The following is a 17168-nucleotide window of genomic DNA, read 5'->3' on the forward strand; positions in this document are numbered from 1 at the left end:
CATAGCACACTTGAAAACAGGGTGGGAGGGAGGAAGGATGTGGCAGAAATTAAGAAAAGAAAAATCACATATATACCTTCTTTTTGGCCCAGGCTCTTCAATGCTACTGTCCCACCTTTGGGACATTAACAAGCTAAGTTCCATGTCTTCTTTCTCATACTGTGGCTCATTTTCTTCATCATCACTGTTCTGAGAATTTCGACAGCCTCCAAGAGAACGATGGTGAGAGAGTGCTTTGTGATGTCCCATCTGATATCCATCATTCTCCAATCCAGCCAAGAGATCAATCATGGCTTCATCAGCACTACTGTCCACTGTAGAAAAAGCCAATACAAGTAGAATCTGTGACTAATTTTAGTCTATCAGTAAAAAAAACACCCAAACAAAACAAAAAAATGCCTCAACACTTTAAAATCTACTAGTTCATTATGGTCTAAATCAAGGCAGGCTACAGAAACAAAGCTCTTTTCATATCTTATTTTTCCAAGTTTTATGATTTATCTTTTCTAACACTTTATCTAAAATCTTGACAACCTTCTTTTTTTATTTCTGCCATTCTCTTCTGATTGTAGTAGATTTAGTGGAAGCACTTATCTCTCTCTCCCCCCATCCTCCTTTTACTTCCTCACATTTAGTAAAGCCTCACTCTCCCCTTTTATTTCAGCATAAGTGGCAGCTTCTGAAGCATCACTGCCTTCTCTTGTTCTCACTTCAATGGCTGCATTAATTTTGTTGGGCACTTCTCCCTATCACATGGAAAACTTTCAATCACTGCATCTCATGAAAGGTGATGCCCATTTTTACCAACTACTTCTTCCTTCATTCCTTCTGTCCTTTACTGTAATACTTATCTTCATCTCCCTTTTCATTATAACCTATTCTCTTCCTAGGCTCTTCTAAACACTGAAAGTTTACCTGATTTCATTCCTCCCTTAAATTTTACTTTTTATTTTCCTTTATTTGACCCAAGCTTACACTAACTCATGCATCTGCCTTCTCATTCTTTATTTTTATTTCTTAAACATCCTTCCAAGTCACAATTTTTTCTCACTCTCCTCCTGCTTACCTTTCATCTGACCTTATAACCAATTTATGATCTCCAGTCTACCAGGCATCTTTGTTACTTCTCTCTCCTTCTCCTCTGGCTGAAGAACTACAATCTCTACTTTCCTTCCTCAGGAAATATCATATGATTTACAATGATCCTGAGAATCATATAAAATAGGTCTCAACATCAGTGAGGAAGGCATTTTCCATATTTTACAAAGGCTTCACAAGACACCATGCAACCATTCAGAATGGAAACCATCCCCTTTGCCAGAGTTCTGAATTAACCCATTTTCAATTGTACTTTCTGTTCTTGGCTCCTTTGCCCTTTGTGAGGTCCATCATTAAACTCCAACCTTTACTTCCCATTAGTATAAACCTTGTTGTGTACTTCACAGCAGCAGAAGTAGTGCAATTTGCAGCCCCTGTGACACTAAGGCTCTACAAAGGTATAGTAAAGACTAGTCCATGCTATGAAAGAGCATAAGAGACCTAAAGATGCAGCATATTACTAATCGTCACACAGAACACCAGCAAATAGTAGCCTCGTGACAAGAAGAAAAAAAAAAGACAAGAAAGAAAGAAAAAGTAATAAAATCTCCATTTGATTCCCTAGCCACTGGAAAAACGCAGACCATTTCAACACTCTTATTTGGTTGAGCAATTCAAACACATAGTTATAGGACATACCCTATATATTACCTTAGCCACTTCTCATCCTCTCAGTACAACCTTCTCACTCAAAAAAAAAAAACCACCCCAAAACCAATCAATGCTCATATTTGCCAACTCCCACATAACTACTTATAATTCTCTTGATAAATCCAAATCCTTGCCTATAACACTTTCATAACCAAAATCTTTCCTGCTTTCTGCAAAATAAAATAGCACTGAAAAATACTCTTAATCTCACTCCATCCACTCCTCCTTTCTTTGCAAGAAAAGACTGCATATTGTTGTATACTGCATTACCCATGAACATATATTGTTGTCCATATCTTGTTGCCTATGCACATATTCACACCATGTATGTATCAAAAGCACTAGAGGCTATGGGGTTTAGATATTCTGTCCCCCCTTCCCCCTCACCTTGTAGTATCAGCTTTAGTGCATGTTAACATTATATCTTATGTTTATGTAAGAATGTATATATAGATAGCACAAACTGTGCTTTTCATCTCTTCCAGAGTATTTGAACTATTTCTACCTGAAGCAGCTTTTCATACAAGTTCTTCTATCGTGTTATTTTACTGTTGTTTCCCCCTCATGTCATTCACATGTTTGCTGTCATGATTTTTCTCTCCCTCCTTAATATTTTTCTTCCTGTTTCTTTGCCTTCAAGCCAATGTTGAAAGCAGGACAGTATCCATAAATTTTGGGAAATGCTCTTCTGCAACTTGCCTCTCATTATCAGCCTACTATACCCCAGTATCTCTGGACAGCTGAGCTCCTAAAGATAGCCCGTGAGAGTGTTCTCTACCATAACTGTAAGAAAGATGAAGTAACTGCAAGAACCTAATGGATACACAGTCAAAATCCTCTTTATTCTGAGTTTTAGTCATGTAACACTAGGAGCATAAGGAAGAGCAGTACCCATAAGAGATTGCACTGAGCTGACCCGGCAAGAGGACAGGCTTAGTGAACCAGTAAAGCACAGTAGCCTCTAGAAATACAGTATCCTTGTGACATTTTTAGAAAATATAAAGTTGCTTTTTGGTGGTGGTCATAGGGGATGGGTGTGTGAAATCTCCATCTGCTTGACAAACTCCTGAGGTAAACTACTTACTTTCTTTCATGACTGGTAATGTGAGAGAACACAGCAAAGACTGTGGAACAATAAAATAGCCTGGAAAAGACAAGACATTCCAGTCATACTCACTAAAAACTGCAGTTTGACTCAGTCTTTGAGACAAAGGCTGAAAGCTCTGACTATTCTCCACAATGTTTAAAATTGCTTCTTCATTAATAAGTGCTTCCTCTTCTTTATCAGTATGCATCCTATTGGATTCTTTAAAAGAAAAACAAAGAGGAAGGATAAAACTTCAAAGTCACAGACATCAATACATTATGAAAGCAAGCCACTTTAAAATGGATTTTACTATTCAAGTATGTTTCCATTATTTACTATGGCAACTTTTAAAAGGCTTACTCTAACAATGATGAAAATAAAAGCAAAACTACTCTTCATTTTTTCATAACTGACAATCAGATATCCCTTGGCTTACTTCTGTTAACAGTAAGAACAGCCAAAGCATGATAGATTTATGCCTGAACAATTATACTATTAAAAATACTCACCTTTGTTCATCTTTTTATCTTTATGCACTTCTACCATATTAGCTGGCGTGCACTGAAAGGCTTCAGGAGAAAGTACCTCAGAATGTAGTGTTAGCTCAGCAGAGAACTCCTCTGATCCATTACTGTAGTCCACTGATCCTGACAACGTTCTAGTTAATTGAAAACCAATTTTTAAAGGCATATTTAGGGTTTGCATAGAATACTATACTTTATGGCAAATGGCTAAACACTTACACAGAGAAGTCATTTTGCTTGAGGATTTCTTTAAGTCTCTTCTGAAAAAATTTTTCACTCTCTGTTGCTGGCACAAATCCACGGTCTTTAAAATTTGAAAAATATTTGTTATTCAGTTTTACTTTGACCTCTCAACAGAGAGAGCAGCTAAAATTACTAATTCTATTAGCAAATGACTCAAAGCTGAAGTGTCCACTAATTTACATGCCAAGTTTGAGGGCTGATTTTTGAAGTGTATTTAAATGCTTTAAAATACTTCACATACTCCCATTGATCTCCTTTGCAACTGCGAGTATCAACAGCATTTACAAATCATGTTGCAATTACACCAAGGTGAGCATCAAGGAAAAGACCAATCAGTGAACAATTTTGAAAACTCTGGTTTACACAGCCTGAATATTACACAGAAATGCAGGCAAAAAAAACCCGTCAGAAAGCAGTCTTTTCCTCTTGCAATCCTCTGCTTTACTTGACAAATATAATTCATATTTTAAAAGAAACATGGCCTAGGTTCCACAGAGAATAGCTCTGTTCATTATGCAATTAATCTGCAGAGCACGGTTTTCCCTGTGCAATGAATTTTACATAAAAATACAGGGATTTGTCCATCCTTTCAGAATTTTCATCTAACACCACCTTAACTGTAATTCCACAGAAATTCAAAGGAACTGACTTTGTACATAAACTACCACGGAAAGCTTCAGGGTAAGAGATTTAATTTTGCCAGTATCTAAACATTTGAATGTTTTCCAATCATAAAGCATACAATCTTAACCGTAATTATCATTCATTCTGCCTAGAATGCTTTGCAGCTAGTTGAATGATGTTTTTCGGCAAGGTTATGTATCTTGCTTTTAAAACTGGAATACACATACTGGGAAAGCAGTAAACTTGGAAATGAAAAAAACACATCTAAAAAGCCCTCAAACTTGATACACTGATTTAAATTCTACCTCCTGGTTGCTTCTCATTCAAAGTTTTTGATAAGCAGCTTCACAATTTTTAATTTTTTTTTTTTTACCTTGTGACTCGGGTGTCTTAATCTGAGAAGATTCACATTTCTGTCTCCGTCGCTGCTTTTCATCTTCCCATATAGCTTGCAAACCAGGGTTCCTGCCAATCTGGGCTGAAATATGCAATAATACATGAAGTCTGTCAATGTGACAAAGCATTCTTCACCCCAAATTAGATTCTGACACTCTTCTTCACCTCTTCTGTCATTTTAACCTATTATTTTTTAAATTGCTATTCTTGCATTACTCTAGGATCAACTTTATTTGTTTTCTAGATCTCCTATTTGTTATTTGGACCTTTGGCTTTTGTTGGTCTTGTCACAAAGTATGCATGTGCATGTATGTACATACACACCCATACTTGATATTTCACTTATTCTCCTTACAGATCTGGAACCTTCTGTTATGCATTAACAAAAATCTCTTCTATTGCTCTGATAATAGGCTGTTCTTATAACCTGTTTTCTTTCAGAGTTCATTCAATTTTATTTTTAACTTTATAAATTTGTAGATCAACAATTCACTAAAACTCTGGATTGTGGCTTAATTAAGCTAAGCCTTAAAAAAATGACAATCCTGTCCTAAAATATTTTACATGGAAAGTTACTAACACTTCACCTTCAATATCCAGTTGATTTAAAATGTCCGCAGCTACTGCATCCACCTCCAATTCACAGGTACTTTGTGGCTCAACACCTTTTAATATTAAAGAGCTGTGACAACATAAATAACACAGGTTAATTTTAGCAATATGTTGATTTTGAAACATGCATCATTACTGTTCTCTAACCGGACTAACATCTAAAATATTTCAGGGGGAATGGGGGTGAGTACCTGAATATGAAATTATCAGTTCTCACCCTCACCTGAAGGTCCTTCAACTAACGATCATATTCAAATCTAATTAGATGAGAAGTTTTTTCTTGAATGTAAAGGGATTAGCTTTTTCTTTTGTGGGGAGAAGAGAAAGAAGTGATAAACAACTCTAAATACAACAGCAATTACAATAATGTTCTTCTCCTCAAATATAAGATGAAATGTTCTCTCAGAACTCTCAGCCAATAGGACCATCTGCGTTTGCATGATCTTGCGCCCAGAAAATGCAGTGGCGAAAATTTTTCTCTCATTCACAGTTCAGAGCAATGCAAAACAGTTTAACATTTCCAACTATGGGAAGTGAAGCAACAAATGTTTTATTTTTCAGATTTTTTTTCATTTATTTAGGGGGCTTGGGGTAGCCTGGTGAATATAAACAGAGTGTTATCATCCCACACATGAGCAGAACTAAGGATAACTGGCTTGGTAAAGACTTAAAATACTAGAAACAAATTCAAGCTTGTTGTATAATGGTCTGATCATCTTCCTGCTGTGGCTTTTCAGATCTTCCACCTGTTGCCGTCAGTAAACTAGTTTTAAGGAAATGTAAAATTAAACTGCTTTGCTTATGTTGCAGATGACACCAAGCTGAGTGGTGTGGTGGACACGCCTGCGGTATGGGATGCCATCCAGAGGAACCTGGACAAGCTTGAGAAGTGGGCCTGTGTGAACCTCATGGGGTTCAACAAGGTCATGTACAACATCCTGCACTTGGGTTGGGGCAACCCTGGTATCAATACAGGGTGGGGGATGGAGGGATTGAGAGCAGCCCTGTGGAGGAGGACTTGGGGGTGTTGATGGACGCAAAACTGAGTATGACCTGGCAATATGTGCTCACAGGCCAGAAAGCCAACTGTATCCTGGACTGCATCAAGAGAACTGTGGCCAGCAGGTTGAGGGAGGTGATTCTCCCCCTCTGCTCCACTCTTGTGAGACCCCACCTGGAGTCCTGTTGGAGTGAGTCCAGAGGAGGGCCACAAAAATGGTCAGAAAGATGGAGCACCTCTCCTGTGAGGACAGATGGAGAGAGTTGGGGGTGTTCAGCCTGGAGAAGGCTCTGGGGACACCTTAACAGTGGCCTTTCAATATTTAAAGGGGGCTTATAAGACATATGGTGACAAACTTTTTCATAAGTCCTGTAGCAATAGGACAAGGCATAGTAGTTTTAAACTAAAAGAGGGCAGATTTAGACTCGATATGAGGAAGATGTGAGGGTGGTGAAACACTGGAACAGGTTGCCCAGAGAGGTGGTAGATGCTCCATCCCTGGAAACATTCAAGGTCAGGTTGGACGGGGCTCCAAGCATGAAGATGTCCCTGCTCACTGCATGGGGGTTGGACTAGATGACCTTTAAAGGTCCCTCCCAACCCAAACTATTCTATTCTATGATCCTATGTAAGAGCAAAAATCTAATGACTTCTCAGAAAATAGCAGAGAAGTCAACCACAAAAATATTCTGAGTTTCCAAAAGGCTTCAGGGCATCATAGTTATTATCAAGATATAAAACAGCATACTAAGAAAAACAGCAAAACTGACCCCTTCATCACATTTCCATTCTGGAAAATAAAAATATTTATTTTTAAACTCATTTTGCAGAGGTCTGTGGACAGATTATCAACAAACTACAGATTACATGAAATTTTGACTGAAGCTAGTTCAGACACATGGTCTTCCTTAAGAGGGTTATCTGTATGCAAAGCATGTAGGTTTGCTCAGTAAGGACCCAATTAAAACTGCTCGGATATCTCCTGCAAGAAAGCTCTAAAATATTTTTCATTACTTAAAAGGAGCAGAAGACCAAGAGGTTCTCTCAAATACACTTCAGAAATCAAACTTAAAATATCTTGAACCAAACTGAAGGTAAAGGGCTGCTTTCATGGCAGCTTCAGTGGTCTACTGCTTTACAACCACACCAGAACTCCTGAGATACTCAGTCCATGCAAAGAGCCTATGCCGTAGGTGAAGTACAGAACAAAGAAATACTAAACAGGTGCAACATTTCTCCTGTCTCACTTCCTCTTGGCCCTCAGTTTTCCTTGCTTCCCCCAAAAGAACAACCCTTTCCTTCAAACACTGAGGTCCTATTGCCTAAAGGGCAAAGGCTAAGATATTATCTTCAAAAGAAGAAGAAAGGGGCAGGGGGTGTGGGGACAAGGACACACAACACAACAAATTAAGAAGGCTACTTATCTGAAGGGATGCCACTATGTGAGCTGTTACTGACTGCTGTCCAGTTCTGTCAGCAGAATAGAGATCTAATACTTCTGAAGTGTATCAAATGTATCAATGTACCATATAGCTTAGTTTAAGATACCAAAACCATTTATTTGTGATTACAAATGCAAGAATTATCTATTAAGTCCATAATAGTGTATGAACTTCATAAAGATTAAGAAAGGTACTGGCAAATAAATACTTTGCTTTGTAAGACTGTTAGATAGCAGTATCATGCACAGAGAAAATCTAAATTGTTAGGTTATAACTACTTTATTACGCCTGTATCTATTTGTCTATCTATGAAGAAATAGTCAACTGAAATAGCAACTGCATTTTGCACAATGCAGAAATAGCCTCCTGCATTATTAGAGAGAATACAAAGACCTCATAAGAAAACCAGAGAATTATTTTTAACCATAAAAGAGTAAAATTCTGAAAAAGTCCATTTTTCATGTTTAAAAAAAAAATCTCCAGGGCAGATAAAAACCCCAGTAAACTTACAGCTTGTTTGCTTAACTGTTCAGTCAAAGAACTGGACAAGATGGCAATAAATAGTATCAGAAATGTAAGCAGAAATTAAACCAGTCCTAGAATACCTCTATTTTGGCACTTAGAAAAGATAGAGAGGACTGAAAGGAGATCTAGTTATTTGGTCATTGACTCTATATATCACATTAATACAAGATTAAGTTTCTACTACTAGTTCACTTGCTCAGCTGAGGCTTAACTTGACCTCTGGGGTAAGAAAGAAATATTCCCCTATGTAAGGCTTCTAGGGTTTACTGTGGTAACTTCAACCTCTCTACAACAGACTCAACTTTCAAGAATCATACTTGCTCTCCTGCATCACGTTGTAATAGTGGAATTTCTATTGGAATGTAAAATCCTGTGTTATACATAACATGAAACTAAACCAAAACAGAAGTCTCAGCAATTGGATTTTTAATGGAATGAGGGATAAGAAAAAAAGGAATAGGCATCCTGAAAGTCAATTTTAGAAATTACCCGACACTTAATATTTTGAGAGCATATAGTTTAAAAACAGAGAAAAAGTTTTCAAAATAATTTCTTAGCAGCCATAGTTTTAAAATTTGTGATGTCACATTTTGTGGCTGCATTAATACACTAAGGTATTTTTCGATGTAAATGTATGTTTCACTTGGTTACAGCAAAAGAAGTCAGAGCAGGGTATTTCTTTATTCTAAACATCCAAAAGTAGTCTGGCAGAAGTGTGAAACATGTATCATAGAATGCATTAAGGATTGTAAGACGTGATACATTAATATATGATTACTAATCCCTCTAGTCAGCAGTACTGTTCCAGAGTTATTGTGAAAATTAAGAGAGCAGATCACAGAACTCCTAAACCAAAGCAGCTCAGCCTTTCAGCAGAAGTAGACTACCCATGCCTTAATGCACACTTTAAGGACAATGCATTGCCATCATTTCCCTCCCCTCCCAGTCACACCATCAGCTGAACAAGTCCATAATACAATCAAAATGCATACTTTTAATGTCACACACTTTGGGTGCTCGTATTCATCAAAGCATTCAAACAGAGCCTTGCCTGCATGGTGGGCAATAGGAACTGCAGGCAAGCTGAAACCTACATTTTGATCTCATAATAAAAACTACCTGCAAGATAAATGGGAAACAAGAACAAGGGAGGAAGCTGCAAAAATTTTGTCTGCTTCCTTCGTGAAATCAAAGAATTCCTGGGAACAAGTGAAAAGGGACCACAACACACAATGGTCATTGATTTCAGAAGGGGTTTTGATTTTAGTACTGCCCTTTGATAAATAACACATGTAAATGACCAGAAGTCTGGTTGAGATCTGTCTTTGACTCGTTTGGTAGATATAACAGCAAAGCTCTGAGCTTTCTACTTTCACTAAATTTCTTCTGTAAAAACAATCCAACTAAAAAAAAAAAGGGGGGGGAAGGGAAGAGAGAAAGAAAAAGAATTTTTTTAAAGTTTAAGACAAAATATAATTAGTGTTAGCAACCTATTTCTGAAGAGTTTGTTTGATGACTAAAACCATTAACCGAAACATTTGCCTTTCCTCTGTAAAAAGATTGTTTTTTATTATTTTCCCTTTAACTAGTTAGGACATTTTGTCAAAAAAACCCATGTCATGGTTTTCCATATTCCCATCAAGAGTGTGGCCAGTGATTTGTCTTGAGAACTGATCAATACCATAAACAGAATTGGCCAAGAAGTTTCCAAATAATCAGATTTCTTATTTACAAGAGATTATAATATGGATTTATCCCATAAAAATAACACTGAATTCAACATTTCTGAATTCAAAACAAAGTGGTAGTTGTCACTGTAACTTAAGGTTTTTTTCCATAATAATACTAATTTGAAGCATGTTCTTTGTCTGCAACTCACCAAGATTCAAACGATTTGGGCGATTAGAAGCAGAAAAGCTCATTTTGCCCAAGCTCTAAATCAAACAGATATAAGGAGTCTTTCTGTCAAAAATTACAGTATTCCAATTAACATGGCATATTATTCAAATTAAAAGCACTGAGCTAACAAGAGACCTTTTTTGAAACATATTTGGGATTTATCATCATAATTCTCATTAACATTTTCAGGATTAAGGCAGGACTGGCAGTCAAAACCGCACACTCCAAAGACCAACGTGGAGGCTAATAAAGACAACTGACATGTACAGTAAGATTTTCATAAGACTTGAAAAATGTCTTCTTGATAGAACTGGATTATTAACTTGGCATTTATCATCCTTGTCAAGGTTTGTTGCTAGACACTTGCACTAGCAGAAGTCAGTGCAGAAGTACTGCAAGCTTCTGCAACATCCAGGTAAGCCACAGAAGCCAAGAAGCCATTTGTTCCCATTTCAGGAAAAACCTCAAAGGACACGTGAAAACAGAGCCCTTTAACTGGCCTTCCTAACATTTAATTTACTCTGATTAAAAAAAAAATATCAGGGGGAGAGGAAAGAGTTCAAACTCTCCTGAAGTTACGAAGTTCAACAAGGCCAAGTGCAAGGTCCTGCACACAGGTCAGGGCAGTCCCAAGCACAAATACAGGTTGGGCAATGACTGAATTTGAGAGCAGCCCTGTGGAGAAGGACTCAAGGGTGTTACCAGATGGAAAACTGACTCTGAGCCAGCAATGTGCACTCACAGCCCAGAAAGCCAACTCTATCCTGGGCTGCATCAAGAGAAGTGTGGCCAGGAGGTCGAGGGAGGTGATTCTGCCACTCTGCTCTGCTCTTGTGAGACCCCACCTGGAGTCCTGTGTCCAGCTCTGGGGCCCCCAACACAAGAAGGACATGAACTTGATTGAGTGGGTGCAAAGAAAGCCGCGAAGATGATCAGGGTCTGGAGCACCTCCCTTATGAGGACAGGCTGAGAGAGTTGGGGTTGTTCAGCCTGGAGAAGAGAAGGCTCTAGGAAGACCTTACAGCAGCCTTCCAGTACTTCAAGGGGGCCTACAGGAAAGATGGGGAGGGACTCTTTATTAGGGAGTGTAGGGATAGGACAAGGGGTAACGATTTTAAACTGAAAGAGGGCAGATTTAGATTAGATACAAGGAAGAAATTGTTTACTGTAAGAGTGGCGACGCATGGAACAGGTTGTCCAGAGAGTTTGTGGCTGCCCCCTTCCTGGCAGCGTTCAAGGCCAGGCTGGATGGGGCTTTGAGCAACCTGATCTAGTGAAAGGTGTCCCTGTCTACGGCAGAGAGGTTGGAACTAGATGATCTTTAAAGTCCCTTCCAACCCAAACCATTGTATGATTATATATAACATGATTACATGCTTCTTGGAGAACTATTTAATCTGAGTACCGTCAATACCTTGGTCAGCTATTGGGTTTGCGGGTTTTGCTCACCAAAAACAAACATGCACAACATATCATGAAAATATACAAAGGAACTAACTGTATTTCCCACTCTCCCAGATCAAGCCATATTTCCCAAGTAACTATAGTTCTGCAATTAGCAGCTGAGAAGACAGCGTGAAGAAGTCAGATGTCCAGTCTCCTGCTTGTAGGTAGTTGGAAATATGAACTAGTTCAGGTCATGCCTTGGAAGATACTCAGAATTGGTCTGTTTGACACAGATTGCCTTACACAACAGACGAACCAGTTGCTTCACATCACATGCATCAGTTTTGAAAAGAAAAAGATAATTTTATGTAATGTCAAAACTGTGATTTGAGAATATCTGTGTTAGGTTAGAAGAGAAGACTTAGCAAGTCCCAGCCAAAGCTTTTCATAGCATTTGGGTTTCATTTTGTACGAAAATGTAAACAGAATCATTCACAAGGTACACCTTCTAATACAGTTACATGAAAAGGAGGATTAAATTGAGGTGGCATAGGAATGGAAGCAAACCAGCTACGAGAGCGCAAAAGTTTACTAAGAAGCAAGATAAATCAGGGTTGTGCAACATTAAGCTGTCATGACTAGGCTACTTGAGATATTAAAATCAATTCATTTAAAATTACCTTTTATACTTGCACACTATGCTGAAAAACTGCAATACAAATCCATCATGCCTTTGTAGATAAAGCTCCAAATAAATTATTCTGAGAACAGACAGAGAGAATGGTCCTTATTTTTGAAGAAAGTAGAAGTTTGTTGGCACTATCCACTGGCATAATAATAAAAATGAAACCTGTACTCAAAGGAAGTACCAAGGTTTGGTTCCTCAGGTGCTGAGACAAAGGATTAAAGGAACAGTGGACACAAATTTTAAGAAGTGCCCATTACATACAGTTAGCTAGATCTAACTGATCTAGTTAATCTTGCAGAATGGACAAAGTCAGTATCTTAATTCATCAACATTAATAACAGCCTAGGGAAACAAGTTCTGTGATGATTACATCTCAGGTATTTATAATGCTAAACTGAGGATAGTAGATAAAAAATTAACGCCACAGAGAATCTGAGAGGTGTCACTCAACTATAGTGATAAGTACTCTAAACTTTGACATAACAGTTTTCTATATTCTGTTCACGGAAGAAAAAATGTCTTTGCAGGATGTTCCAGTGACTTGGATAATGTGCACATTTTATTAAGAATCAAATAGCTAAATACAAACACGTACATCCTGACAAGCAAGAAAAGCAACTATGACAGCCACAAAGCTATTAGAAATCTGTAACATTACGTAACTACTAGACTGTGCAATAGTGTTATTTGTCAGATCTCTCCATTTCCACATAAACTAGCGTTCAATAGCAAATCTAGAATTAGAAAATAAAGTGACTCTCAAAAGCATTCTACCAATCATTCTGATTTTAACACATCATGTCCAAATGGTACTCTTAACTGGCAGGTTACTCCAAGCCTGGTGTTTACCAGAAAGTTCTCTCACTGGAAATCATGAAGTGTTTAATCATTTATTATCAGCTACCTGAGGGATAACATAAACGTGTCTCATGTGAAAAACTCTTGTCAAAACTGTTGGATAGCACTGCCAGGCTCAGATGACTGCTGCTTATTTTAAGGTAGGCTTTGTAGGTTCCCATTTGTTAACACTGGCATGTATCGTGCCTAAAAGCCTTAAAACATCAGAGATTCCTGGGCACTAGTGGCTTTGGACGTTTGTCTACTTCCTAACAGAATCACTCTAGAGTTAAAAGAACTGTCCCTGGTTTAATACAGTATGCTAATTATAGCAGCAAGTTACTAATTCAGAGATTTGCCAGGAGCAAGACAGGACAGAGCAGGGTTAAATACTGTTCTGGAGAAATGGCAGAGTAGCAAGGTGCTATCTAGTACTGAAGAGTGAGTTCAGTCACCAAGAAACATTGGCATAGTTCTCGGATGTTTTTTGAAATAAAAGAACCACCACTGGCATTTACTCATGTTGCTGCTAATGTTATACACACAATTTCTGAATAGTATTTTGCATGTTACCTACCAGACATTCAGAATCAGATTTCAACCGCTTGATATACTGTACTCCAAAGTCAAGAAATGCTGAATCACTGGCACTGCTTGGTTAAACCAGAGAACTTGTCAGCTGCCACTCACAGCAAGGACTTGGCAGATACACACACTGGACTACCTCTAAAATTTATTCTCAATGTACACAAAACCAAGATTAATGAGTCTAAACAGACATGCCAATCACTAAGAATACAAGTCAGCCCTAGAAATTCTGCAGTCTCAAAACAACATTTGACTGTCTTTTCCTCCCTTTGCTTTTTCTTGAAAGAGCAACTTAAGTGTACAGGTGAAAGGTATGGAAAGATTTATGAGACCTTCATATCTGACATAAAGGACAAACAAAGACTTAGAAGTTCAGTAATGACACATAGGAGAAACTCCAAAAGCTGCTGGAAATAGCAGTCAAGGTTAAACACAGTAAGAAAAAATTTTTTGCTAAACAATTCACAGAACAGTTAACTCAAGAAGACTTGATAATAAAGTGAGGGGACTGTGCTGGTATTGCAAATAAAACTAGAAACCAATATAGCTGTTGAGACAGCTATACACAGAAACCAAATGTCTGTAATACAGAATATACTTTGTTAAGGACAGACAGAAATAAAGGAAGAAATGCTGCTTTACAGATATCAAGTAATGCTGTAGACTGCAAGAATAAAAAAAGTATGAAAAAAAAAAATCTGAGTCACAATAATTTTAGGAAATAGTTTAAAAAGTTTCCTTGGATTGGTTGGTATCTCATATACCATCCAGGTCAGATTTACCCTCAGCAAGCTTGACCATGACAATTACAAATCCATAAATTTTCAGAATTTTAAATGAGATAAAGTAGGAAGGTAATCTGGAAGTGGGACAAATTGCAATATGGATTTGATTACAAGAACATTGTTTAAATTGATGCTTCCCATAAATAATCCAGGAGAAATTATAACAGACAAATAATTTTGTGTAGATACAGAACAGAGTAAAATCAAGAATGGAAAAGAGTTCATGTTTGTTGCTTTTCAGTGGCATGAACATCCTACAGCATGTGGAAGACAGCCATGCTAGAACACCTTTAATAAAAGAATTCATTTGCTAGACAAAGGAATGTTTGACACAGTATCAAATGGGAAACAATTTCAGCTGGTGATGTAAATTAGTTCCTAAATTATTAAAACATTTTAAGATCTGGCTAAAGGTAAAATTCCTATCAGTTGTATAAAAAAGACTCAGGGTTGATATAAAATTTGTAGAACTGAAGACAGACCAGTTTCTGGGACTGGGTTTATTTCGCATCTCATTAATATGCAGGAGTGTACTAATGAAATATGCTGATAAGACAAGCTGGTAGACATGTTGGATACATAACCAGATCACAGTATCATAAAACGAAAGCAGGCTAACTGAGAAGTAGAATAATAGAAACAGGATGAAATTTAAAAGTAAGATCATATACAAACTTATAAGGGATGCCAAATGGAAGATTATCACCACCACCACCACCACCCCCCCCCAAAAAAAAAAAAAAAGAAGAGGAGAAACATCTTGTACTAATAAATCCTAAAATGTTTATAAGTCAAGTGACATGGTAAATTAGACTAAAGCTTATTGGGGAAAGAACTACCAGTATCATTGCATATGGGACTAGAGAAAATTTGCTTGGTATACTATGGGGTATTCAGGCTTCACATTCAAGAAAGAAATTCCTACTGGCAAAAGTACAGAGAAGGAATGCTAGAGAAAAGGACAGGCTTGGGATCTGCCCCATTACTGCTAATATCCCACTGCTGGAATGTGTGTGAGAGCCAGAGAAGGACTGGCATAAGTGAGGTGCTGCACCCCTGGCTGTATACACAGAAGTGTGGAAGGAGGTAAAAAGAAGGCTTGTGGATACAGCCACAAGGATGAGAGCCTGCAGAGAAGATACCTTTGGCTCTCAGGGTTTGACAGTTAGGAAGTGCTACTTTGCTTTCATTTTATCTGCCATCCCCAGATCTTTGTAAAGTAACATCAGATAACTCTGGTCTAACTTATGATCCAACCCCCATGAAGGTTAAGTAACTTGGTTTATGTAACTGAGTCAAATAAAGGTTGAAATGGACTATGAATGAAGTATGCAGCCAAAAAGCAGAAGAAATAGCCCAAAAAACCTGAATATGAATTGACCACAAGTAAAATCACAAGATAACCATCAGATGAATATTGTTTCAAAACCTTAAAGTAGGAGTAGTAGAGTCAGAAAAACATGCAACCTTGCACAACCTCAAGTTTTTGCACACTAGAAAAATCTGAAGTATGGTTTAAGGCACTTTCTGCTGGGGAAGTGAGTGCTCCCAGTACATAACACTAGCAAGCAGCCGGCGTTGAGCCTGATAAGCTATTCAGAGAAGGATTACAGAAACTACCCAAAGACTGAGAGGACTACTAGCTGACAGAGTATTTGCAAGACCTGTCAAACATGAGAAAGTAGCTTAAAAAATGAACTTGCTATGAGTAAATGATACAAATCAAGGTAGCACCAGACACTGTCTCTCTCTCCCCCCCCCCCCCCCCCCCCTCTCAAAAAAAAACCTGCAACACCCAAGATACACTCCTATTCTTACAGAAGTAAAGCTATTATAAATTACAAGCTGTAGACTAGGGAATGTTTAGAAAGAAGGAAGAGCATGGGAAACAAACATACAAATTTTAAGCTGAGATTCTTATATAGCTACTATTTGAAATGGACAAATGGGAATACTCTGACAGCACATTATTCATGTTAAGGGTGATTATAAAACCTGTGAACTGATGTGTCAGTATTCTCTATAACTTAAACTTGCTTAGCTTGTCATCAGAAGTAATTAATTAGAAATGTATCTTCCAAAACCCAGAAAGTTGAATCTGCCACATATATTCCTATTGTTACCTCCCAGTTAGATTTTTACAACCATATACCAGAAAATGTCAGATGCTCAAAACTGTAAAAAGAAACTAAATAAGGATCATTTGTGTCACATTAGCACTCTTTTTTTACAAGGGTCAAAGGAGATTGGAACCCTGTAGTATATACAAGTTGATGTGTATAAGAAAACAACATATATAAATTTGGCATGCTGACCTCGGTATTTCATCTTCTTCCCATTCAATGAAAGATACTCTGTTTGAATTTTCTGGCAAATGTATTCTATGACGTTTACTTACACCTGATGTATCACCTAGAAAAACAGAATGAAAAATTAATTCATTTATGTGGCAATATTTTTTACACCTTTCATTATATAATTGCATTTATTATTTAATAACTACCAGTCCAAATACTCCTAAAGAACAAATAGCACTGCATGACACCATCTTCAAAAAGTAACTATGGTATCATTTAAATTATTCAACTTTCTAACATGCAGATACATACAGAAAGCAAAACATATTTGCAAAACACTGACACTATTAGGATTACATTTTCTGTGTTCTAGCCATATCTTAACCTAAATTCAATCTTCTCCTATTTGCACGAGTGTCAAAGTAAATCATGCAGAGTCTGATGTAAACTTCAGAATTCCCAAGTTCTGGGTCCTCAGGTCACAAC

The 17168-nt window shown here is 37.6% G+C and overlaps 1 protein-coding gene across 1 annotated transcript in view; it reads right to left on the bottom strand.

Annotated features, from left to right (window-relative positions):
* REV3L (REV3 like, DNA directed polymerase zeta catalytic subunit) overlaps positions 1–17168 on the bottom strand; it is a 132180-nt gene that overhangs the window by 51892 nt on the left and 63120 nt on the right. The window contains exons 5-11 of the mRNA XM_074896170.1: positions 16701–16797; positions 5211–5305; positions 4601–4705; positions 3580–3664; positions 3346–3494; positions 2927–3055; positions 77–314 (exon numbers count right to left, since the gene is read on the bottom strand). Coding sequence (XP_074752271.1) covers positions 77–314; positions 2927–3055; positions 3346–3494; positions 3580–3664; positions 4601–4705; positions 5211–5305; positions 16701–16797 — 898 coding nt within the window. The remainder of the gene's footprint in view (positions 1–76; positions 315–2926; positions 3056–3345; positions 3495–3579; positions 3665–4600; positions 4706–5210; positions 5306–16700; positions 16798–17168) is intronic.

The sequence above is a fragment of the Athene noctua genome, chromosome 1, assembly GCF_965140245.1.
Source record: "Athene noctua chromosome 1, bAthNoc1.hap1.1, whole genome shotgun sequence".
NCBI classification, from domain to species: domain Eukaryota; kingdom Metazoa; phylum Chordata; class Aves; order Strigiformes; family Strigidae; genus Athene; species Athene noctua.